Source organism: Aythya ferina (genome assembly GCF_964211825.1).
Source record: "Aythya ferina genome assembly, chromosome: 6".
Classification (NCBI taxonomy): domain Eukaryota; kingdom Metazoa; phylum Chordata; class Aves; order Anseriformes; family Anatidae; genus Aythya; species Aythya ferina.
In genome coordinates this window covers 23,191,860-23,218,456 of record NC_140303.1, presented here as the reverse complement: position 1 = coordinate 23,218,456, position 26,597 = coordinate 23,191,860, and the positions used below count along the sequence as shown (strand labels likewise).

At 35.9% G+C, this 26,597-nt stretch overlaps 1 protein-coding gene and 1 long non-coding RNA gene across 7 annotated transcripts in view; one reads left to right on the top strand and one right to left on the bottom strand.

Moving 5' to 3' along the window:
• Positions 1-764: 764 nt before the first annotated feature.
• Positions 765-25,811, bottom strand: SLC38A11 (solute carrier family 38 member 11). Of its 4 annotated transcripts, none has more exons than XM_084523249.1 (12): positions 25,770-25,811; positions 19,754-19,871; positions 19,284-19,358; positions 17,969-18,103; positions 16,636-16,701; positions 14,885-14,991; positions 14,302-14,381; positions 6,121-6,191; positions 4,951-5,112; positions 3,302-3,414; positions 2,525-2,656; positions 765-1,412 (listed from the first exon to the last, which is right to left on the bottom strand). In XM_084523249.1, the coding sequence occupies exons 1-12, from the start codon at positions 25,794-25,796 to the stop codon at positions 1,167-1,169; spliced, it is 1,332 nt and encodes a 443-aa protein (XP_084379375.1). In that variant the 5' UTR covers positions 25,797-25,811; the 3' UTR covers positions 765-1,166. The 4 variants fall into 4 exon arrangements, with proteins under 4 accessions (XP_084379375.1, XP_084379374.1, XP_084379373.1 ...); XM_084523248.1 differs by lacking the exon at positions 25,770-25,811 and adding an exon at positions 21,547-21,694; XM_084523247.1 differs by lacking the exon at positions 25,770-25,811 and adding an exon at positions 20,951-21,076.
• LOC311438633 overlaps positions 21,755-26,597 on the top strand; it is a 37,758-nt gene continuing 32,915 nt past the window's right edge. For all 3 annotated transcript variants that reach the window (XR_014694231.1, XR_014694232.1, XR_014694233.1), the window contains exon 1: positions 21,755-21,869. This is a non-coding gene — a long non-coding RNA (uncharacterized lncRNA). The remainder of the gene's footprint in view (positions 21,870-26,597) is intronic.

Genomic DNA, 26,597 nt, shown 5'->3' with positions numbered 1-26,597 from the left:
GAAACATCTTCAGCAGCTATCATGAGGAAGTATTAACTAAGTTTAACTCCATTTCATGTGGAAGGAAGGGAATATACTCACACACCTAAGACCAAATGAGCTATTTCATTCCATCTAAACTGGTGGAAAATATTCCGTTAACAGTAGCAGGTGCCTGGGCAGCAGATGAAGCATCACCCTCAAAGCTGACTCTAGCTAGGGAAATCAAAGAATTGCATTACCAACTCTCTCAAACAGATTTACAACACAGGGGGAAGGAGGGAAAAAAAAAATCCACCCTCACAAAAAAACCCTCAGCCTCCCAAACAAGTTCAAGCTACACATGCCTGGTGTGTATCAGTGCTACAGTATAGTTTTAGAACTAAGTAAGGTTATGAATGTAAAAGTCAAGCTGTGATTGTTACAAATATAATTTTCTTCTCTATCAATCTTATAATTTGTACAGAGAATATTTATCTAGTGAATAATGTCTTATTCACAGATTCATGCAAGATGTTTTAATAAGAAAACCAATAATTTTAACAATTACAGTTGAATTATATCAGTTACAGTTCAATTATAACATAAAATTGCCCTTAACTGGAAAGCCAGTAAAAGGGATGCTTTCAGCACTAGAGAACAGTTACTGCAAAATCAAATACAGAATTAATAGGGTTTTTTTTTTTTTTTTTTTTTTTTTTTTTTTTCAATTTAACCACATGAGTTTAAGACACAGAGAGACCCAGACATACGCTTTTTCATGACTTAAAAAAAACAAACTATGGTATGCTAATAAATATACGTTTAATCATTACAAAATTAATAAAAATTAATAAAAGCAATGAAACATGGGAAATGTTTACATTCCTACACATTTCACCTATAATTTTTAAGCTGCACTGATGACTCACTACCATAAATTAAGCTTTTTTGGAAGGTTTGCAAGTTAAGCAAGTAATGTCTACTGCAAGACACCTCTGAAAATTTGTTTCAATGGTTAAAAACTAAGTTTTTCTCAGAAAAAGGGATGGCAACATAAAATATATAAATACAGTTGAACAGATTAAAATTATTAGTGCATAGGAAAACATGAAATCTTTGTTCCAGGCACCTTTAAACTGGAATACATGTATATGTATATGGCTTGCTGGAAGACACACCTGATCTCATTCAGATTGGTGTGTTACCTAAGGGGGAAGTGTACTGTTGTGAAAAGAAACATTACTAGAGAAGCAGTAGAACATTTCTTTTCCATGGCTACATTCCTGGGGATGCAAGAGAGTCAAAACAAACCCAACTGTCATCACTAGCACACCAATAACAAGAATCAGGCAGGATATGAGGTTATCCGAATGGTTCCACCGCTCTTTGGACAGCTTTAGATAACACGCTGTTGGGATGATAAAAACAAGTGGGGTAGCACTCAGAACTCCCTGTGTGTGGGAAACAACAAGAAAACCCTCATAAGCATGTATATGAAAGAAAAATCTGAATTTGTAAACAGCTATGAATAGACTGACGCAACAGTAAAACTGGATAATAGAGGCCTTTTCTAGTATTACTAAATAGAAAATTTTCTTTTCCAAGTCACATATAGACACATATGTGCACACATAGTTAAATAGATTCATTATACCAACATTTAGATATTTGGCCCAAATAGGCACATATGGATGCACAAATGTACATAATTTTATTGGTGTATATACACAGGCAAGTTTTCTGCACTTGTGGAAAAAAAAGAAAGAAAAATGATGGAAAAAAAAATTACCAACACTTGCCATGAATAAGAAACCAAACCAAGTGGACCACTGTTTATTTTGAGACAGTGATAATTTGCAAAGAAATAACTCAGAGGAAACTATGTAGGTAATTATTTCAGATAGAGGGTAATTGGATAGCTTATCTGAATATTTAGACTGGTTCTATAATATTAGTCCAAGCATGTTCTGCTAAATCATTGCTACAGAATCACTTATTACTGCTCAGTTGGCAGATAAACTGCATTGTGAATCAGAGCAATGTACACGTACTTACATGTATCACATAGTGTAAAGAATAAGTTGCTCACTTCTGTTCCATCAGTTTCAGGTAAGTGTGCAATATATGACTTGAAATTGTCATTGAATGTATGGACAGGAATGTAAGAAGCCAATTCTAAAATAATTCCATAAAGAAACAAAGGCTGCCCTTAAAGTTTTCTTCATCTTCTATCTATATTTCCACATCTAATTTATTAAAAATAGCTGACATGAAATTGAGGGTAAAATATTACAAATGATGCTTAGCATAAATGTAGATTGGATTTTTAATTATTTCCTTGGTTAAAAGAACTTTTCTTCCTGAACTTCCTTCTTCAATTACACCATTTACAACCACGGAACAATTCTTTTTTTTCCTACTAACACTTCTGAGTACTATGCTGAATTGCATAAGATTTTTAGGAGAGCTACAGATTTTTCTGAGTTGTCTTTTATAAAAAAAAAAAAAAAAAAAAAAAAAAAAAAGTGATTTATTAAATAGAAGAGTATGCAGGTTCACTTACATTCAGCTCTAAAACTATTCCAAGGCAATCATACACCAACGATACACCAGTTGCCACAGCAATGATAATTACTGTCACAACAATATGGAAAACCGTTGAGAGGTTCCCATGGAAAAACACATTGGCAATCACCTGGAACAGAACCACAGTTTTATACTTTGATTTTGCTCTTTATTTTAACAACCAGTTTATAACAAATCTCCTAACTTTAGGAAGCTAAAAGAGTGGGTGAGAATATACCCACTGACCTTTGAAGCTTGCTTCAAGAAAACATCTTCATCTGCTTCCAAAACTAACTCATAGAAAGCATTACTAAAATTGCAGAACACTTTCAATGCTGGCTTAATTATATCTGCAGGATTTATTTTCCTCTCATTTTCCTGCTACAGAACAAAACCAATTGTAACCACTGATTGAACAGGTGGATTTCCTAGATAGAGACACTTTCACCCAGCAAAGCTAGTAAGCATGGTTAATGTGTTATTTTTAGCTATTCAACATAATGATGAGAGTAACATTTATAACAAAAATGGAATTCTATGCAGACTTTATAGCTGTTATTATAATGTTACTTTATATATTAACAAGTATAACATAATATTACTAGAATCTCAACACTACAAATACTACCCTCATATTCATTGCATCAGCAGAATAGTTATCTGTTGATATTTATTACAGACCAGCCATTGACTTCAGCCATAACATGTATTAATAATGTTCTCACGTTATTAATAATATCAACATTGTTAAAGGGAGAACGTAATAAATGCTTACCTCTCTGGTCACAAAACATTCAAGGGGGAAGGTCAGAATTACAGTAACTCCATAACAAAACCTCCCAAATGTAGCAAGGTTGTCATCTCTACAGTAGTTTTCAAATATATCTCCTGAGGCACAGCAAAACATCGATTAGTTTGAACTCATGTCATTTTCTTATTTGCAAATCGGAGTGTAAGTTGATGGAGTCACTAGAGTAATTGAGACTTCCTGTTCCCCTTTCCTGATACATCAACAAACTCCAGTTACAGCCAAGTTACATTCAGGAGAAATCTTAACTTGCTATTAGCAATGTTTTTATTTGAATTAGTATTTACATGTATCTTTCAAAAATATTTTAATATATTTTAATATATATGCTGTCCTCCCCTTAGCATCTATTTTATATGAAATGCTGTTATTTAACTCAGTACAGGACAGAGACAGCTTGTATATGAAATATTTAATTTTAAAATGTAAGTCATCTAACAAGAACAGTTAATACTAGGAATGCCAGGGAGTTACCTCTGCGTAACTGCATCTCCCTGATACTATCTAACCATAGCTGGTAAGCTGCAATGAAGAATTTCAAATATTCTGAGCCTGAAAGCCCATTATAAATATATGGATTATTAAGCAGTAAATCTTTTTATATCTAGCAACTAAAGCATTGCAAGAGAATTTAGATCATCTTGCTTAGTGGTTACAGCAAAGAATCTGGAATCATGATCCATCAGGCACAAGAAAAACTGCAAGACAGTAATCAGATGATGTACCACATCTTTTCTACCTGTTTATTATACTGTCTTATGATTTACCACTTTCAGGATCACAACGGCACTGAAGAAGGAATAGGATGTGCTTCAGAGAAGATATCTGGAAGATTTTGACAGGAGAGACAGAAAGTAAGAGGGAACCTGTCTACAGTAGAATCATATGCTGAGGGATTGCTGCAGTCAGAGCTCTCTATATATGAAATATCTCAAGCCAGTTTGCATTTAATCTGCCTACAGTTGTGTCTAGGCCAGCAAGTTATGTTGTACAAACAGTACTGGAAGGAGGAAAAAAGGAGAACAGATCAAGTAGTAACCCCCTCCCCACAATTCCTCTGTTCTCAGCTAAATGCTGCATTTCTTTACAAAAGGAAAAAAGCTCAGAAGCATTCTCCCACAATTTGGAACAGCACTAAAACAGAAAAGCTGATTGTTTATGCAATGTGTATTTTTTCCTTGAGGAACTAATGCACTGAACAATATAATACTTTTTTTCTGTCAAAAGCACTTTTTTCCATTTCTTTTTTAAACAAAATCACATAAAATAGTATAATTATCAATACATGTTATGTATTATATTCATATATATACATGTATACACAAAGACCTGACAATAGCATTACACTACAATGGCTGTTGTAATGATAGAAAATATCTAAGTCAGAGCTAGGATGCTATATTTGCACAGACAAGAGAAGATACAGAAGAACATACAGAAATGTGTATCCAGGCACCCTAAAAAAAAAAAATACAACTAGGAATGTCTGTCCTAGCTGTTTCTGTCCATGGTAGATATAAAAATGTCAAGATCTTACTAAGGTATTAAAAACAGAACTCAGAAATTAAGTGTAATGACTATAGAAAGCACCAAAATTGAGGGATTGAGCAGTTTACCTTCTGTGTATCCTGTAAAAGTCATGTACCCACATGCAGCAAATAGTACACTGATAACAACAGCAAGGGAAACAGACACATGTGTGATTCGGGACCAGTTGTTTAATGTGGGTTCTCCGAGAGAGCCATATATTAAAAAGCTGTTATGGTGGCAGATGAATGCTGAAACACACATGACATTTAAAGCATATATATGAATTCATGCACACACGCATATAAAATAAATTAATGGAGTATATATTCCAAGGTAGGGGAGACAGTACAGTTTCATACCATTTATTATTAAATACAAATATTAAATCTGCACTGAATAGCAAAGATAAATGGCTTGAACTTTTACTTAATTGATTTGATGCAGGTTCATATTCATCCTGGGATATAATAATGCTGATTACATTACCTTAAAATGCCATGTTGTTTCTTCCCACTCCCCTATAAGTGGAATCTGCATTCCATTTACAGTTTTCTGCTCTTTTGCGTGAGAACACAACAGCACTTCAGAGATTCTTTCAAACCCACAGAACCATTTGCTACTTTCAGACATCCTATAATTTTAGACAGCAGTAAATATAGGGAGGCCTCATATTATCACAGCATTAACAAGAGGTGAGATACAATGTCCCCCAAGCAGAATGGGTTTTACAATGACAATAACGGAGGTGAGTTGAGACTCATCTGAATGGTTCATTGTTGGAAATGGGAGGTGACAGGCACTCTATAATGTCTCACTCTATAGTGAATGTATGCATCTCAGTCCAATACCTTTCTGTTACAGTTTACCCAAGAAAATACAGACTGTTCAGAGCCTCCCCAATTTAGGAACTAGACTAGCACTACCGATACAGGTGCTTTAAAATATGAAATATAAACTGGATTCACATGTGCCATGCGCTATCTCTGCTACAACAGCAATAGCTTCTATGGCAGGATGGACAACAGACTGTGATAATGTCTTAAATTGTAACAATTAAGTTCACCTATGGATAATATAAAAATCAACTCCAGCTTTCCATAAACCATCTTAATATGAATATATGTATGTACATATAATAAAAAAGTAGTTAAAACCACACAATTTCTAGGTTTAAAAAAAAAAAAAAAAACACACTTTTTTTTTCCCTGTTGAAGACTGAAAATACAAAAAAAAAAAAAAAAAAAAAAAAGACTTACCAAATGACATCACCCCAATGGCTTGTACTGCGTTTGATTTTGCAAATATCCATGCATTTTCTGATTTGGGTCTAAAACAGAATTTAATAGATTACACTCTTTTCAACCATCAATTACTAAAAATAATTTTAAATACTATGCTGTGATACAGAACTAGTAATCAGAACTCCAGAGCTATCTGAATTAGGCCAGTATTCATCAACAATAAGCTGAAACCAGGGAGATGCCCTTCTCACCTTTCTTGTTTTGATTAAAGTATTCCTGGAATCTGTTTTGTTTTGTTTTGTTTTTTTGTTTTTTTTTTTCAGCCCAAACTGTCAGCCTGTTTCAGCAGCCAGTTCTGTAAACAAACTCTTAAAGTCACCATTTATCAAGAAACAGTAACTGGGAAGGTAAAAGCTGTTACTGATTCTGACTGAGGTTATCTCAACCCAAAATCTCAGACTATTCAGAGGCAATTTTTTCCTTTGAATTTGCACACGTAATTCATGGAGTCCAGAGATACTTTTTCCCCAAAGTCACAAATCAAGTGAGGCAGTTTGTCTTTATTTACACCAGTTTCAGCTACTCCTCATCTTAAAGGAACTGTGCTAGTTCCCAAAGGAGTGACAAAATAAATTTTAAGAAAGTGGATGGAGACTCTTTTACTCAGGCAAGAATGTAATATCCTCTATATCTGCTCCTCTAAAATATGCCCACAGTTTTGGACTTGGTTAATAGTAAACCTTAGAGGAGGGCCACAGAAAACTGTCAGCAATCTTCATTAAAACCCACTTGAAATACAATCAAATTATCTGCATAAAGAACCAAAAGGAATGAAAGAGAATGGCAGGAAATATTCCTTCCCAAACCTGCAGTTTGCTAATAATATCAAATGAAATTCAGTATCAAATGAAGCCTTATATTTGTAATATTGAAGAAAAAAGCATGGGTGCAGAGAAATTTGCTTTTAAAAAGCATGCTGCTACTACGATTGCTCCATTTTTACTTAGAGGCAAAGCAGCTGCCACCTGAGGCCTTATCTGCTGTCTTCCTTCAGAGCAGTATGACAATCAGTTCTGTGAAGGTAACATTGGGAGCTTTGTCTCTCCCTCTGGTACCTAGGTGGTTTTGACAGCCATAGTGGCACATGCTATACTAGATTTCATTGCTGCCAAATTTTTAAACATAATTAGAAAACAAGTAGTTGTTTTCTGTTAGTTTCTTGTTTGAGAACTCGTATCTCACTATATCTTGAGAACTCAAGTAGTCATGGCTTCCTTCTCCATATTAAAAACCTGATTTCTGGCATCCAATGTGCATTCAGCTTAGACTTAAAACAACTTTTAGGCTTTTAAGCTATAACCTTAATTTCAAGGTCGAACAGGACCTGAGCATCAAAATAAAGCTTAGTTTTTTTTCAGCTTGGATGCTGTATACATTTTTGACTACTCTAACATACAGCTTCTAGTCTTAAGCACCTGAATATGGCCCTCCTAGAATATTCTCAGATTCAGAAGCAATGTAGATGCTGTAGAACACTGTGAATGAAATAGATATTGTGCATTTGTTTTATGAAATAGGAGATCTGACCAGCTACAACTGCTGTAGTTCATTATACAGAGTAGCTTCCTTTACTGATATGAAATCAGAGGCATCAAGTTAGAGATGGCTGTGCATAATTCATATTCATAATTTTGAATGGCTTTTTCAGGAAACTATTCACATCTCAAAGACAGTAATATTACAAAAAACAGACTATAGGAAACAAATCTTACAATTGTTCTGTTCTATAACCACTAGAAGTCAGCTTTGAAATCAAACATAGAAAATGAAAATTTGTCCTAATGCCCTGTACAAAGAATAGTTCTAAAATGCATAGAAATAAAGAATGCTTTTATCTGAAACACCTCTTGATCAGACAACCACAACAGTTTCAAACATTTTTTCTGTGAAAATAGCACAACCCATGCAACTATATAGCCATGTTATAAGTTCCCTATAAATGGGATTTAAACATCAGAATAGAAAAAGCTTGTAGATTTCAGTTGAAACATCTTGGAAAGTGACCAGATAATTTAGGAAAACATCAGGAGCTAGTTTTCCACCTGCACAGCAATAGCATATGCACTGGCAATACGCAGACTGAAATAACGCTTTGTGGATGAACAGCAAACCAGATTAGGAGTACTATCTTGGAGGGAGCTGAGCAGCAAAAGAAAAAATCCTGCTTATTTATCAATGTAAGAAGGTAAACTCCTTCCCTTTCCAGATCCGTGATTTGAACATTGCCAGGGAATTGCCATGTCTTAGAACACACACTGGTATGGACAATAAATGCAACAGAGCATGACTCAGTATTTCTTACAATGTTATATACTCCTGCAGGTTTTTTGAGAAGCATTTCCAGACCTTGGGAATAGAGACACAGATACGCTACATAACTAACAAGTGAAAGTAACATGCTAATGGGAATCTGTTTGAAATACCAAATATCAAACTTCAAGCAACATATTTGCATAACAGACTTTCATACAATATATGCTTTTAGGTCAAATACAAATGTGTTCACAAAGACTTGAGAAATTCACAAAGAAAAGATCCATTAGTGAATATCATGGTCTAGATATAAGAACGCTAATCACATACAGATGAGGGTAAACATACATAAAATTTATATAAATGTTTGTCTGTGTAGACAGACATACACAGGCTGACTGAGTGTATCAAAAGAAAACCAGGTAACTCTATACCTGTTCAAATCTTTCAATCCTGGTGCTGCTGTTAAAGACAGGTCCTTATCAAAAGGAAGAAGAACAAACAAAACATTGTTCTGACCCAGTTTGACCTACTTTCTTGCTAGGAATTGTTAGGGGATGATTTCAGCTGCTGCTCACAAGAATAGCAGTAGCTATGAATATCCATGAATGATAAAAAACAGCTAGCTTACTGCTCCACACTCAGTGTATAAAAACCACAGGCTATGCCTGCACAATTTTTTTTTTTCATGCCGGAGAAGCAGCAGGAGGATGAAACAAACATTTGTGATGCTAAATGCTCTTGGTTAAAGCTGTGCTATCTGTAGTATAAAGTAGTTGAAATACAACACAAAAGTTGAGAGTACGTAACTCTGATTCTTGGAACATAAATAATAAAATATTGAACAAAAAACGGCTTTCCAAGGGAGATACTGGCCAGGAAAATCTCTCAGCTGGAAGTAAGACAACAGCAAGACAGGCTGACAATTAGAATCATCAGTGGGAAGATAGTGAAACCTAGTGGTGAAGAAAGCCTAGTGGTTAATAAAATAAGGCTCTACTCAGTTCTCAGTATACTTAAGGAAAAGTATAGCATAATAAGCATACTAGTGAGTTTAAAAATGTTAAAAGTGTTTTAAAGAGACTGGTGTTCACCAATGTAAGAAGAGGTAGGAAAATACGAAAAGAACAAAAAAGCCAGGCAAAATCTAAGAGTTCCTAAAGGAGTAAAGGCATTTAATATCCAGATCCTGAGTAAGAGTCAGACAAAATTGTTTGGCAGCCTACAACAGCATGTCTTCTATCTTGTGTAAAACATTTACAGTAGACTAGTCCACATCACAAGGTCTACACTATGCAGAAATTTTCTGTCATTTATGTAGAAATGCTGCCAAATGCAGTACAACAGAATGCATCAGAAGCAAAATATCTTAAAAGAGAGTAAGAGAAACCTACATCCCTGATCTCAACCCCACCAACAGGCACAAAGCACTGACTGAAATAAAATACAGTTTCTAGACAGGAAATAAAATTATGCATTTGAGAAGGGAGCTACATGTTGGAATGAGCAAAACACTTCAGTTGTTTTGGATTGAAGAACAGTGACAGACCACAAGTTTATTTTAACTGCTGGTTTGCACCTCATCAAGGAATACATGGGAAATAAATTCATGTTTAATTCAATGACATAGACACAAAAATGTAAAATTTCATTTTATTCTATTGTAAGGTAAAATATTTTTTGTTTCAATTTATACTTTTAAATGTAGAGATGCTGAATATAACTTCAATCAATATAATGGGACATAACACATCAACTTTGAATCTCACATTAGATAAAATCACCTTGTTTTTTAAAGGACATAGACAAGGTTAAGCAATACATCAGCCCCTCTTAGTTACAGCTGCTTTAGTCCCCTTTTTTCCTTAATGAACAACTGACAGGTCTGTATGGTAGCTTAGGTTTTATTTATTTATTTATTTATTTTAATTTCACCAAATTAAAGTTTAGTTTTGCTCACTGTTGGCTTATTTATATGAAGGAAAGAATCAACTTTCTACTTTCAAGTTATTTTACTGAACACTTGGTGTTTCATCCCTGTGATCAGCTGCCATTTAAATAATTCTCATGTCCTATTTATGTGTAGCAGACGCTCTTGAAGTTTTTCCTGTAGCTTTATGTATAATGCAGACACTGACATCATGACATTCTTCCCAAAAGATGATCAAATTTATCTATCTTTATAGGATATATAAAGTATTTATTTTTACAGCAAGGAATGTTAATTTCATTTCTGAATCATGAAGTTACTTTATGCAGTATTAAGAAGTATCCACATACATCTACAGTTCGAGTTATTTCTAATACATTGGTTTTGATCATATGTCCTGGTTTCAGTTAGAACAGAGTTGATTTTCTTCCTAGTAGCTGGTGGAATGCTGTGTTTTGGCTTGGGATGAGAAGAGTGCTGATAACACCCCAATGTTTTAATTGTTGCAGAGCAGTGCTTATACCAAGCCAAGGACATCTCAGCTTCTTGCTCTGTCCTGCCAACAGGCAGGCTGGGGGTGCAGTAAGAGCTGCGAGGGGACAGACCCAGGACAGGTGACCCAAACTAGCCAAAGGGGTATTCCATACCATCTGACGTCATGCTAAACAATATATAGGGGTGGCTAGCCGGGGGAGGGAACCGGACTGCTCGGGGTTAGGCTGGGCATCGGTCAGCGGGTGGTGAGCAATTGCATTGTGCATCACTCGTTTGTACACATTATTAGTAGTAGTACTATTATCATCATTGTATTATTATTATTATTATTTTCCTGTCTTATTAAACTGTCTTTATCTCAACTCACGGGCTTCACTTTCCATTTCTCTCCCCCGTCCCAGAGAGGGAGGGGGAGGGGGAGTGAACGGCTGCGTGGTGTTTAGCTGCCAGCCGGGTTAAACCACGACATCATAGTAGAAAAACACGCAGCTACCAGCAGGGGGAAATAAAGCTAGGAATAGATCATCTGAACATATTTTTATCTAACATCTTAAACTATTTAGAGTACACTTTGGGTCCAGAACACAGAATTTTATTTGCAGACACATTATGTCCTTCAGACAACAGTCACAAGAATTATATTAATCACAAGCAAACAAGAAAAGAGTAGCTTAGCTTCATTTGTTATAAGAGAAAGTAAAATAAACCAAGTAATACCTCAACAGAAATTAGTTATTGTTTTCCCCTGAGAGCTAACAAGGAAGTAACACTCCCAAAATGTCCCTGAACAACTCCCTCAACTCCCACAGCAATTAAAAAAATAAAACAAAAATGCAACACTCCAGAGACTCATAATTGCTGCCTACAGTTTCAAACACATCAAATCATTACAAACAATAGTATTGTTGCTTTGCTGATGGTCTAACAGAGTAGAAGATTTCTGGAAGGGAAATATTCTGTCATCTTAATATGACTTTCCACTAGAATCTGAATGGCACTTAAAATTACAGTTTATCATTCCTGCACCCCTTAACACAACGTAACCTTCACTTTCAAATATCTGAAGTAAAAGGTAAGCAAAAAGTGCTCAGAGTAATTATCACAGTGGCAAGACTTTTGAATGGGATTCCACTAGACACTGATCTGAATCCAATACTTCTGAATGTATTCAATAGTAACTCAGAAGATGGATCGAAAGCATCCTTTGTAGAAAGCATGAAACGTGCAGTTAGCACAAGCATGCCAGCTAACAGGCTGAAGGAAAGAAGGAAAGAAGGAAAGAAGGAAAGAAGGAAAGAAGGAAAGAAGGAAAGAAGGAAAGAAGGAAAGAAGGAAAGAAGGAAAGAAGGAAAGAAGGAAAGAAGGAAAGAAGGAAAGAAGGAAAGAAGGAAAGAAGGAAAGAAGGAAAGAAGGAAAGAAGGAAAGAAGGAAAGAAGGAAAGAAGGAAAGAAGGAAAGAAGGAAAGAAGGAAGTTGACAAATGGAAAAATCAGCTGATAAAGTAGGATTCCGTACTTTAACAACAAATTTTACAGTTATGCAGTTACAGATTTCAAGAGAATGAGATGGGAAGGGAGGGGGAGAGGGACATGACTATACCACAACCCAAACTTCACAAGAACAGAGTAAAAGAAAGGAAAGACTGCTATCTTGCTGTTCTGCAAAGAAGGCTCAGTGTTTCTATTAAGTTACAGACTTGAGGCATGTCCACAACACCATGTCATTTTGCAAAAAAAGCAAACATCAAACCAGACTATATAAACAGGAACACGACAATCCCCAAAAGATAGTGAAAGGGACCTCGAGACACTTTGCATGTAAGATACATCAGACAATGCAGTAAAGACACCACAATCTTGTTGCTGTTTACAGAGAAGTAAAGGCAGCCATTTAGAATGATTAGAGGTATAAGAAATGACAAGATAAGACACTAATGGAAATGTTTGTTTAGTCTATAGAAAGGAATACCAAAAAGGGACAAATTACAGCTTTTTACGGGTTTTTAAGAATTAGAAGAGGAAGGAATAATTTGCTTTCCATATTCACTGTGGTTAGGCCACAAAGCAATGAACATGAAATGCAGCAGGAGAGACACCATACGCAATTCAGAAAACTTCCTAAGGAAAGGCTAGTTAAGAACTGGAATGGAAAATTACGGAGTTGCCAAGAACAAACTGGACAATTACCTGTATGCAGCAACAGATCTATGGTCAATTCTGTCATGTTACTCCAGTAAAAATTAGATATTCTCTTTTGACCCCATCAAGAATCCCTATGGCCATACAATTATTTTTTTTTTTTTTCCTGCATGACAGATCTGAGATTTTCTAATCAAGATTTAAATATATATTTATATATTATTCCATTATTCTCATTACAAAAAAACATGGCATAACTTAGCAAAATATTATAAGAGGACTTATTAAAACTTAAAGTTTACATCTGTTTCAAACTGTAATATGCAGTAAAAATAGACATTGATAGAATTATTGTGCGTTGAGAAATTGATAAGTTTATCAACTTAGCTTAATTTATGACAAGAAGTATAAACTCAAAAATGGAAGAATCTCTAGAATTAAACAGTAAGACTTGAATTTCTAAGAAAGCATCATTATTTATTGTAAGAAAAAAACAAAGACATGCACTACTTATATTTCCATGCAACACCACTGTTAAAAGGATTGTTACCATAGTAACAGGGCCAGGAGTAGCCACTATATACAGCTTCCTCTTTTGACATGGAAATTTGAGATTTTGCTTCCAAATACACCATTAACATGGTAAGACAAACATGTTACTTAAGAATAACGGGGGTAGGCTGAAATTCCACACTATTCTGAGTGGATCATTTCTACAGGCGATGGCACTTCTCTGGCACTTTAGAGACTGCTATTAACTACACTACTTTAAGAGTACAAGTGATGCAAAACAGTTCTGCATGTTCATATTGTTTTCTCAAATGACAGAATACAGTTTTTGTTATTGTGTGGTTCACTTGTTTTCCTTATTTGTATTCAATTTACATTATGAAATCATTATATCAACAGAAGAAAAAATGCTGCTAAGATACTATCTATTTTAAGATTACAGATATAGGTCATCTGACAGTAATGGACAAAACTGAAGACTTCTCAAGTTATAGGCAACCTCACATGCCCTTTCAGGAACCAGCAGCTATTAGAAATAGCACATGTAATTTCCAATTCATCTCTAGTGTTGGTTTTTGTTTTGTTTGTCTTTTGAGACTTTTGGTGACTTTGCTTATGTGAAATGGAAGGAAAAAGATAGGTAAGTTTTAGCAGTTCATTTTGTATTGCTATTAGTACAGACTTATTTCTTTAGACACTTGTCTCTATCAAAACACCCATGCTCCAAAACTATGCAGGTAGAATGCAAGACTGATATAACTGGTTAGGTATGAACAAAAATTAACTTTATGACAAGTATAAGAATACTTACACCTGTGGTCCCAATGTTACTGTCCTCACCATCACAATAACCAGGATGACAATGGTTAAAATCAGAGAAATAAGAGATACCTGTAAAACAGACAACACACAACTTCAGTCAGTAAGCTGCTGTAAGTAGCAGCACAACTTATTTTTGAAAAAAGAATTGGTAAACAACTATATTTCTAAATATCACGTCAAATATTTATAATTATGAGGCTTGTCCTATACCATCACCTTTTTATTTGTTATTCTTGTTGAATAACTACCCAATTGCAACTATTTGTCTAACTGTAAGAGATGGTTTCCATTTAAACATCTGTAATCAATGGTGCTCAGCATTTCAAGATCAGGCCTACATCACTCGCTGCTTTAAAAAAAAAAAAACTATTTTGAAAAAACTATTTAAAAACTATTTTGAACAACTATTTGAAGTTCCCTGACATTTCTTGGGACAGAAGACAGTCTGAAATTCTAAAATATTTAATATGCTCTAGAGCTGGATGGAATTCAAATACATTAGGTCATGACTGGCACTTGTTTCCTAATGGCATAAAGAAAAGTGAACTAAATCAGCTGCTATTATGATTTACCTTTCCCAATTTTGCTATGTCACGATATAAAGATAAAGGCAAGGTAAAGATGATGGTGGTAAGAAGAATTATGAAGTGACGATCTGTAAGTATATTATCTGGACCAACTAAAATACAAAGAGAAAGAAAATTATTCCGCTAAGAGACTGATATAAGGAATAGATTAGTTGCATTCAAAGGACTAGCAATAACAAACTTTAATGTTGACCAAGCTTTTATCTCCTTTATTCAAAATAAGAAAGTGAAATGAAGACTAGGCATTAACTAACATAGGGGAAGCCATACACGGCCCGCACATAATCACCAGAATTCTGCGATTTTAACCTACAGTGCATAACACGTTTGATATATCAAACTTTGGAAGTATGACATTTGAACATATAGATGAACATGAATTTCTTTCATCATGCCTGGGTCAATGTTTCCAGACTGCAAGTCTAATGAAAGAAACATCTAATGTTTCTTTCTGCTATTTACTGTTGAGGATTTTTTGACAGCGTTGAGATAGTCACTGTTCTGTTGAAGATACAGAGATTCTTAAAGAATGATCCTAAAGTTCATTCTGAGTGGTTCATTTGAGCACCTCTTTTCTTGTCACCTGACCTCCAATTGAAAGGAAGGCTACGTGAAGGCAACAACCTCTGCAATCAATGGAATTCTTTTGCATAACTGGTGTTTTTTTTCCAAGCCTACTTAACATGAAATATCTCACTTTTAGTCAAATTAGAATGAATGATGTATTAAATTCTAGTCAAATTAGAATGAATCAGCTTGCTGAATGATTTTGGCTGGAAAGGGAGTGGCAGTTGACATGAAAAGATGGTGTACAGTTCCTTTATCCTTTGGAACATCATAATGCCTTTCCTCCAGTCTTCCCAGGCAGGTGAAAAGATGTGACATGCTGTTGATTCCTCCCATTAAAGAAGTCATATGATTATTAGATATTATTAGGTATTCGCTTTCACTATCAACCTGAACAGAGTGTGAGAATTCAAACTGAATTCCACATGTTGCAGGTTTTGCCACCTGAAAATAATAATCTCACTAAGGAAATCAAACAGTTCATAGAAAAACTTTTTTCCAGTTCACTCCAGACATGCTCTTTTCAGTTTAATTTGCCAGAGAGAAGTGTTTAAGTTTAGCTGGCTTTGTGATGAAAAAGATGACAAACATGCACACCAATGGACTCCACTGATTACGCTTTGAAAATTTACAGTGGCAGAAGGGTAAGAAGCACATTAATTAAGAAAAAAAAAAAAAGTTCTTACAGAATACTTAATAGAACTAGGCATATATAAGTTATATATGCAGTTTATGACCAACTATATAGATATAGTTAAGTAAGAATTAAATCCATTATATTATTTGCAAGTCATCCAGAATTGTTCACTGAAGTGCAGTTTTAGTATTCAAGTGTAGCACATTCAACAATATGACAAAATACAACCTTACAATCATATCACTGTGAAAGACTTCTATGTGCTTAGTGCATTGATGCACTTAATCTTTACTGACAGAGTCCAACGACCTAAGGACTTATAGTCCTTAGGATTTATAGTTTTGAGTTTCTTTTTTGTTTAAAAAGCACTCATACAAACATGATTTAAATTCTTAACTTAATATTTAAGAGTAATTCAGACCCAAAGTAATAGGTAGATATTTCTTCAGTCTGACACAGTATAAGCCCCAAAGACGCTATATTTGTACCTAATAAATCTTTCCCATTCTGAAATTTTTAAAACGCATCTTACCTCCAGGAATTCTCAAAAAAACTTTAGTTAAAGTGTCTCCTGTTATTATGTTGTAACTAATCATAGCTTAAAGAAAATAAAAAATTGTTAGTACAAATAAAATAGAGAACATTTGATAAATATTTAAGTACATGTATTCTGTAGACCTTAGGATTATGCTACTATCACTCTTGTATGAATTCTAGCTAGCACCTAACAACTTTTAAGATTCAGGCTTAAAACAAATGTTTTAACAGTCTCTTTTATTTATTTTTAAAATATACTGTCTGAGAAAGAATCCAATCTGACAAGCAAGGCCACTGTGCTGTTTTCCCATATAAACTTAATTCAGAAGGGACTAAAAAAGGCTTTTAGAATTGCCTTGTTCATTTCCAACCTCAGTTTTTGGTCAGTTTATCTCCAAATTCCTGTTCAATTAAGTTATGTTCCTGTGTTAATAGAATCAGTCCTGGAATCAAATGCACAGGACTTCCTAGCTCATGTAAAAGTTTGAAATCTTTCCACCAGAAGAAAGGAGAAAAGATGAAGATAGCAAATAGGGACTTCAATTCCTTCCTCTCATTAATAAGAGCTGTGACTTTAATACTCATATTTCATTTCTATCTTATTCTACACTGAAAGTACCTGTGCTACATATGGAAACAAATTCAAGTACATACATTTGCATAACTAGTTCCAAGGTAGAAATTGAGAACTTTACAATTCTTTTTTACATTCTCTATGAAATAATAATCACACTCTCTTAAGTCAACACTAATGGATCAATATTTTCATAGGTAATTCACACTTTCAGTTTATGGAATGAAGCTTGATAAAGTAATTCATAGGAAGGCGCAATGCTGTTGCCCACAGTAACACTAACCTGACTCACTGAAAAATCTTGTCTACCTAAAATGACATTAAAATGACTTCCAATTGACTAATCCCAAAGGGAAAATTTTGCTCTGGGACTCTGCAGGCACCAAATCCAGTCTCCTGGTGTCTATAATCCTTACCTCCTGTAGTCCCGTATGAAACGGTGCATATCAGATTCCTCATTCTAGAACAGTCTCCCCTCTTTTTATTTCTCATAGCTACTTTTGTCATTAATTTTTAACTGTGTGATCCCAGATTTCTGTGTTGTTACATTTCACTTAATTTCTATTATTCTGGTCCTAAGATTCATTGAATTCTTTTCATTCTTCACTACTCAGCAACTATTTATTTAAGGAAAGAGGCATATACAGTATATTCTTTATAGAGTTCTTAATATTTAAGAAGTGAAAGAATAAGGTAACATGGAAAGTCTTATTATTTATAAAACATGAAAAATTTATATTTTATGTGATCTTACCAATAAATGGATATAAAAATTGAAGAGTTGAAAGAATTAGATAACCTATAAAACCATATGTTTTTCTGACCAGCTCTTGATAGCTGTTGGTACTAGAGAGATTTCCTCCTTTGATCAGTAATATAATGGAATAATCTGTTAAAAAAATAAAATTGTTAAAGACAGCATGAACCATCTAGCAGGTACTGTTCTTTTCTACTCCTTAAAAAAAAGTCTGTAAGGGAAAACAGCAGCACTGGGAAGAACAGTGAGGAAAAATCTTTTCAGAAAGAATTTAAATCCACCAAGATCTGGAGCTGTAGGCTCATATGGTAAGGGAATTCTGCTTTTCCCAATAAGGGAAAGCAGAAACAGCCTCATTTTAATTAGTATCCAGTGTAGTTCAATGGAAAACTGTTAAAAGCACCAAAAAAACAGAAAATTAAATTAACACAGATGTATATAAACTAAATATAATGTTTGGGTATATCCTCTTAGTGGCTAAAACATGAAGAATGTCAGTGTCAATTTATCTTGAAAACCACAGATAGAACCACTCTCTTCTATGAAGCAATCTGCCTTGAGACAGAGCTGATGTCACAGATGGAATTACTCTGAGACAGCATCTCAACCTTTTATGAAGAATAGTATAAAATGCTGCTGTTATTTGAAACTATGCTTTAGTGATCATTTGAGCACCATGGGATTTTCCAGTCTGGATTAGTTATAGCACAGAATTTATTACCTTAGAGTAGGTGTCTTGACAGACAGTAGCTAGACCTCGTCTATTCCTCATCTTAGCTTGTAATCTATGCTGCGATAGGAACAGTTCCTTTCTGTGAACAGTATCAGTGTTTATTATCTTCTAGGAATGACTAAAATTATGAAACTTTCAGACTTTACAATTTATTTTTGAAGGTAAATCAATGAATTTTTGATGAATGATATTAAAATATTCAAAATCATAGTACACCCAGAGATTTTAATTCTGTGGTACATTTGAGTAATACAATCCACTCAAGGTTCAGTGTCTTAGATGAAAAACAGCAGACTAAAATAGGTGATTATGAGACACAAATAGCTATTCTTCCAAATGTCACCATGACCTAGTCAAAGAAACCAGGCTTCACCAAATAAAAGGCACACAAAAAGCAGCTTTATATGTTGTACAGTATAATTCTCTACTTTTACTAATCTGCTCAGGGGATTAGTGAGGTGAGAAAAAAATTCCTCATTTTTATTAAGTCACAAACATGATTAAGTTATCATGAAGCTCAAAATCATCTAAACTTCGCAAGACTGATTTTCACTTTACAACAAAATGCTTTTACAGTACCTGTGATATAGGCAACTCCAAACAGAAGCAGTACACCTAAGGGAAAACCAGCTTCTTTCATTGAATATGGCAACCCTGTAAGCAAGAAAGCTTTTTTGAACATTTACAAATATTTATTTGTGATGACCAAAATAATGAAATATTCAGATTAAAATAAATTCTTTCAATCTTCCAAACTGGACCATCATGCTTAATCAATGTGATTATTTTTAGTAGACCAAGGGCTGCTTAGCCACAAACCTGAGTCAGCACCTGCTCAAACAGTACTCCAGTCATTATGGCAGAAAAGGCTGAAGGGTGCTTACTACAGTGAGACCTGATCTCAGATGACAACACTGGATTTTCACATAATAAAAGAATAGACAAAAATCTTCAGCAACAGCATCAGAAAAATAAGAGGACAGCTTTTCTCAACACTGAGTAGTCATGCATGTATAAAAAAGGATGAATAATGAAGAAAATACACTTACCTATTATGCCTGATCCTATAATGGAGTTGATAATGTTAAATCCAGCTGATGCCAGATTACTCTTTCCTCCTTTATTCCTGATCTTACTAACCAGAGCTGTTTGGTCATCTGTTTCTATCTGTTTCAGAAAGACAATGATAGAATTAAATATGAGAACAAGGACTATACATTTAATATAGCTGATTCAGGAGAAAAAAAAAAAAAAAGCTTTCATAGGTTCAGATTTGTAGAGGTATTTTGATAATTAAATCCTTTTTTTTCTTTTTTTCCTTCCCCAGTGAGAAATCAAAGGAGTGTTAGGCATCTAATTCCTTAATAAGCCTGGCCAATAATCTTCTGTACTTAATTCTTCTCTGAAAAAAAAATATAAATGGAAGAACAGAAATCTATATAAACTGAGAGGTAGGCTGTTAAAGAGCTTTTTAGTCATAATTAATATTTCTGCCTTTGGAACAAGCAGTTTTGAAAATAGTTTGGCTAACCTGACTGGTCAGTAAAAACAGGCCCCTAAGCTAAGGGGAACAAAATCAATTTCAAGTTGCTAGTAAAGTATGCCAACACCTGGTGATGTTCAAATTTAAGGTTTTACCCAGCATTTGAAACATTTCTCTGTCTTTGAATGGTTTAGTGCATTATGAATAGAGAATGACATTGGCTAACCTCACAAGGTTTCTATGGAAAAGTCTGGTACAAAGTAGAGTTTGAGGCACACATTTGTAGTTAGTGATTTCTCCCCTTCTGGTAGTAACCAGTGGAAGGTGCCCAGAAAGAGTATCTTGTCCCAGCTTTCAACATTTTGTGTATCCTGGTCTTCCTGAGCCAGGCACATCCTTGTTGTGTTATATTCGTCAATGGATTGCTCTTTCAGTTTGCCCTTTTTTTAAGCAATGTAAATTTTTTAGCAGTCCTGTGGCCATAAGTTCCATGTCTTAAGTATGCATTGTATGAAGAGACAGGTACTCTTCTTTGTTCTGAATCTGCCACTAAATATTTCCACTTGGTGCTACAAAAATATTTACATCATCAGAGAAAGACCAACCATCACTTCCTAGTTATCCTCTCCATACCATAGCTAGTTTTACAGTTAACATCCTTCCCCTGCTCTTTCTGTTGCAGAATTACGAGTGGCCCATTTTAGTTCACCACTCATTCGTGCAGCAGGAGCATCACTGTTATTCTCTCATGAAACTTTAATACCTTTTGTACAGCACATGTGGAATTGTACTGAATAGAAGAGTCCAGTTCCCTCATTTCAGTCATTACTAGAAAACGCATACAATGTGAATACGTTTGCTGTACACCTCATAGACTCCTTCATGAGTCTTGCCCCCACCACACAGATGGGCTCTTGGTGGGGCTTCCTCAGGGACCAGCAGTAGCAGCAGCAGACACTGCACAGCTAGGGTCACACCTATGGCAATGGGCCACCAGGACACCAGGTGCTTGAGCTCTGGAGAGAAGCACAATTACAGCTGTGTCAAGAGGCCATGGTTCTGCTATCTTACATGAGTAAGACCCATCCGCTACCTTTCTTTTTTTCTTAACTCCACTTCGTACTTAGGACTCATTTCTTCCTCACATGAGGTAGAGCAAAAATCAACCGAGATGAGAAATCCACAGCCACTGTCAGTGCCCTCCAGGGAGGCATATAATAGCAAAAGCAGCCGCGGCGCCCTTCAGGCTCCCTCCAGGCGCCCCACGACGAGGGGCTGCGGGAGACGAGAAGAGAACCGCCGCCTCCCCCCGCACCTCACCTCACCTCACCTCACCCTCCCCAGTGCCGCTGGGCTCACCTGCGGAGCAGCGGCCGCCGGCAGCTCCGGCCCGCCGCGCTCCATCGCCGGGGGGACGCGGTGCCTCCCTCACGGTGCCACCGAGCTGCTGCAGTTCGCCGCCGCTCCCTGAGCCCTCCCAGAGCCCGGAGAGTCAGAGGCGGGCGAGTCCTCCCGCTCCACCCGGGGCCGCGGGGCAGCCTGCGGGGGGGCGGCGCGGGCTCCCCTCAGGCGGCCGCCTCCCGCCACTTGGAGCGGCGCAGAGCCCCTCAGCCTGGCTCCTGCCCGCAGCCCCGGCGAGGGGGCTCTCCTTCAACTCCTCAGTTTGAAACGCGGCCCAGAAAGTAAGCTCCTCTATCTTGAATTTAGGACACCCCAAGTTCACAATTTCTTACTTATTTTTTAACCCTGAATGCACGTATAGAGCTTTCTGTGTAGGGTGCATAGCTGAAAGCAGCTCCGCTGTCAAAGCTGTTTTTTTGTTTTTGTTTGTTTTGTTTTGTTTTGTTTATTTATTTATTTATTTATTTATTGTATGTAGTTTTCAACATAGGGGTTCTTTACTAGGTCCTGCTGCTGTATTCATTATTTTTTCTCCTCAGGTGAGGTAAGTTTCTTGAATGAATGCTAAGTCAGCAGAAGGAGGGTAAGCCAGGTACAGAATGTGCTGGGGTCACAGGCTGACCCCTAATTAAAAGAGGTAAAATTACAGGGCCAAAAACTCAGAATCTCTAATTACCTCACTTATTGTGAGTTGAGACCAGGCAGCCTCCAGCTGAAACATATTTTGTCAGCATTCAGGAAAAAAAAAAAAAAAAGACACACAAATGTGTATCTTAAGCAAAACCATATATGAAGTAGTAAACAACAGAAGTAATTACAGATATTAATGTGAAGAACTACTGGAGGCAAAATATAGCTTATGAGGGTCAAAAAAAAAAATTTGTGAATTTACGGCAATGACTGCAGGGCCCCATCAACAGAATTTGGATGCAAGATTTTAAACTATTAAATCATTAAGGTAGAAAACACCGAGAACAACTATAAAACATATCAGCAGAAAACAGAGCATGCTAATTTGCTTTATACAGTCTTAAGAACACATATTTAATAATATTTTGCTAGGGCAAGTTGCAGTGGTTAAAGGAGTGCATCTGCTGTGCATCAGTCATTTTGTCCTTAAAAGTTCTATGATGCATGTGATTTAATGTGAAAAACAAAATGAACATAAAGAGCGTATATGACATTTTTGTTCAATAGCTTAAGCACATTAGCTTCAGTTCCTTCAAAAGAAATCTCTAATCAACTCCATGACAAGTTACAATCTGACATGTATTCTTGTGTGACCAGTCAGATGACATGACTCAGCAGAGAAAGTTTTAGAGGCCTAAGGTACAAAGAAAGTTCCTGTGAATGTAGCAGTGCTTTTTTTTTTTTTTTTCTCCCTTGGTCTCTACAAAGAATGCTGTGTTTAAACACGAAACGAAGCTGATGCTGTTTTAAGGCAGAGTGTAATAAAGCCTTATAAATATGGTAGGTTTTTATGATGCTGTTCAGACAGATTCTGTATGTTTGTTAAGTAATGTAGCAACTTCCACACAAAGCCTTTTTATCCAACACCCACATGCTGTGCAATAGTCCTTCTGAGTTCTGTGATTTTATTTTAATTCCAGTTTGGAGTATGCATTTATTACCTCAGAAAATAATTTCTGTTTTGTGCAAATGCTTTCTCCTGTTTTTCCCTGTTGTTAATCAGATACATTCCTCAGGCATTTATTTGGTGACAATTAAGTCAAGCTCGTACCACACAGCTCTTAATGTGTGAGGGGACCAGTGCCCAAGTGTGACACCTACTTAATTAAGAGTCTCAGAGTTTCAGTTATATCAGTCATATTGGCATGATTTGGAGAAACATTTGTAAACTTACAAGCTTTCATTCAGCACATTAGCGAAAGGAATTGTTTTTTCCGCAGTAATGGTGTAGAGGGTTTTTTTTTCTGCACTATGAGACTAGTCTCTGGTCACTTGGATTGCTCTGTGCTTTGGGATGTGGTTATTGTATGAAAAGCTTAATACTAGCTTTTGTCTTCACAATGAGAGTAATAGTTCACTGTGAAAAATTATCGGATTCACCAGAAGTCCATAATCCAATGTTTGCATTATGTTCTTTAGGACCTTGCTACAGGACAGCAATTGTTTGCACAATTGTTTACCCCTGTGGTTGTGGAGGGCCGTGCTCTGAAGGATGCCAGCATAGATAAACCATAGGGGCAGGGCAGTTATCTAAAAAAGAAGGCATCTTATCTAAAAAAGAAGGAGCACACAAGGAAGTTGTGTCAAAAGGGATGGGATCATACACCTTCAAGCCAAATGTGAAAACACATAAAGGTGGGCTAAAAATGAGACAGAGGAGCAACCAGCAAAAAGGAATATTAATTACGCTAATGTTTATAAGCAGAAATCCTGCAAGAGAATCCGTAAGACCCACATAGAATTAAGGTTTGGGATGGGGAGAGAGAGGGGAGAAAGAACAATTGTGATAAAGCCAGAACAGGAAAAGGATTTTTTTATTTTTTATTTTTCCCCTGGGGAGTATTTTTGGGAAGATTTCCATGGCAGAGCTCTTTCCATATGGAAGACGAGGCAGAGAATATGCCTCAAACTGAATTATCATAGAGCGAATGGAAAAGACAAGCAATAATGATTTGAAATGATGAAATGTAGTCATCTTGGAATTCGAAATTTATTTGTACCCTAGGGACAGCAAGTGGTGAGCTTCTGCTTAATGAGAGTCGTGCTCGGTGGTATTGGAAAATGGCCAAGGTGGCTGCCTAAAAAGACTCCAGGAATGATGCAGGAAACTACATAACCAGTATGCCTGACATCTCAACTGGGCAAAGTAGTAGAACAGTAATCAATGATAGATGCGATGCCATTGAGCTGTGTTGGCAGAGCTTTGTGGAGAAGCTTGAATTGTTACAGCTTTTGCTTTAGTAATATTACTGCTTGAGGTATAAATTTTTAAATGCCAATAAAAATAGTCATTCATAAACATTAAATGTGTTCAAGCAAGAAAGGCATTAATAAACAGAGAAAACTCAGTACTCTAAGTTGTTTGTGTACTCCAAGGATGTGCTGTTGATCATCTGAAAATATAAGAGAGAGAATGTAAGAAAGAAAATTCAGACACAAAGCTGGCATAGAAAAAGAAAAGCCATGTGATGAGAATTGACAAACATAACAGGAAATGAAATTTCTCTTTCATCTCTTGCTTTAAATGAATGACTAAATTAAAAGATTTTTTTTTTTTTTTTTTTTTTTTTTTTTTTTTTTTGTAGAGGGTGATTGTTATAATCACATGACACTTTAACGTCAAACTCATTTATCCTTCCTGAAAAGGTTGGTGACCTTTTACTTTTTAGTAGCCTCATTGTCCATGATGCAAGCATATTTAAAAAAGAGCTACTGTTCTTAACACTAAGTTAATTTAGATACCTAATTGTGTGCTACTACAAGTGATTATGGACCACTGTTAAAAATGATTTTGCTGAGAAATGAGCCTTTGTGATGTGTCCAAGCAAGATGGAATGAAAATTGTTCCTCTTAATGAGACACCCCTACAGAGAGGCTCAGGACTAACAGGGAACATGATCTCCTCATCTTCCAGGTATAAGCGGACTGCTTGTTTTGCCTGGTTGACTAGCTTAAACACTGAGCACCTGGTCTCCTGGAGCATTAGCAGTTTAAAGTGTTAGAGCAAGTACTTAAAAGAATTATTGTTTGAGGAAAACATTTATGTGCCCTCTTAAAAGTTCTAACTTGGCCCTCATACTTGACCTGTAGTGTTTGTGAAGTTAGTGGACAAACATCTGAGCTGGAATCTGCCTGTAAAGCTTTTCTTTTCCTTGAATTATAGCTTCTGTAATCAATCTGTTTTGGAGAAATACAGCAAAGCCTCTAAAACAGAGGTAGGAAGTCTTGTGTAGGTAGTGTTGGTAATGTTTAGTTAATGGTTCTCATTGTTGATATTGGGTCTTCAGACTTCTCTGATAATAAAAATTTTCTATGTGAGGTATAGCACGACCTGCACTGTCAAACCAAGTGTCTGGAGAGGGAAAACATCTCAAGAGCTACAATAGGATCTGCTTTACTTGTTAGCAGTGGCAAAATACTGTTCATTTAATTTAAATGACATACAAGTTTTACATACTATGTCATGTGGTAAGTTTGAAAGGGAAACTCACCATTTCTTTCCATCTCGTTAAAGTCATAATAAGTCATAGTCACAGTAATAGCAAAGTCAAAGTCATAGCATAATAAAGTCATAGCTGGGAAAAGTAGAGACAGAGATGTGTGTTTGGCTGGCATATATTTTTGTATAAAGGTGTTTTTTTAAGTGGGTGAAACTTCTTTGCTGTGTGCGTAGTTTTGATTTATGCTGAACATAATGGCAGCACAGTTACCAGCTAGTTAGCTTAATTCCTTTAGTTCTCCTTCTGAACTGCAGTAGAGGCTGTTGGTATGCAAGTGCTGGTATTCTGCTGGATGTTTTTGCTTTTCTGGCAACATGAAGTGAAGTACGACGCTGCAGACTTTACTATTGTATTCCTCCAGTGCCTTAACAGATCCTGTGCAAAAACAAAATCTGTTGCTTTGATCAGCATTTACTTGCTTTTATTTTCAAAGGGCTGAAATTGGTGTTATTGTATTAATTTCTTTTACTAGCTTTGGCCCCATCTTTCTGTGCCTTAATTCTTAATGTCTTCAAAACAAGTACTAGTGACTACACAACTCCCTTGCATTTCAGTGACTATCTCTTCTGTGTTTTCTGAAGTGAATTGTAAACTGAACGTATACTTGCAGTAGCTTAAACTGATGCCTTCAATATGATGAACCGTGGTCTCATTTGGAAAACTAAGGTCACTGTACTCAGTGTTTTTCTTTGAGTATAAGACCCATTTTTCTTATATGTTGACATATATCTCTCTTACTTCCCTAGTACACAATATTAATTATTTTCTAATACTTTTAGTTCCACTTAGCAGAAATTAGTGTTTTTTACTCATGTAGCT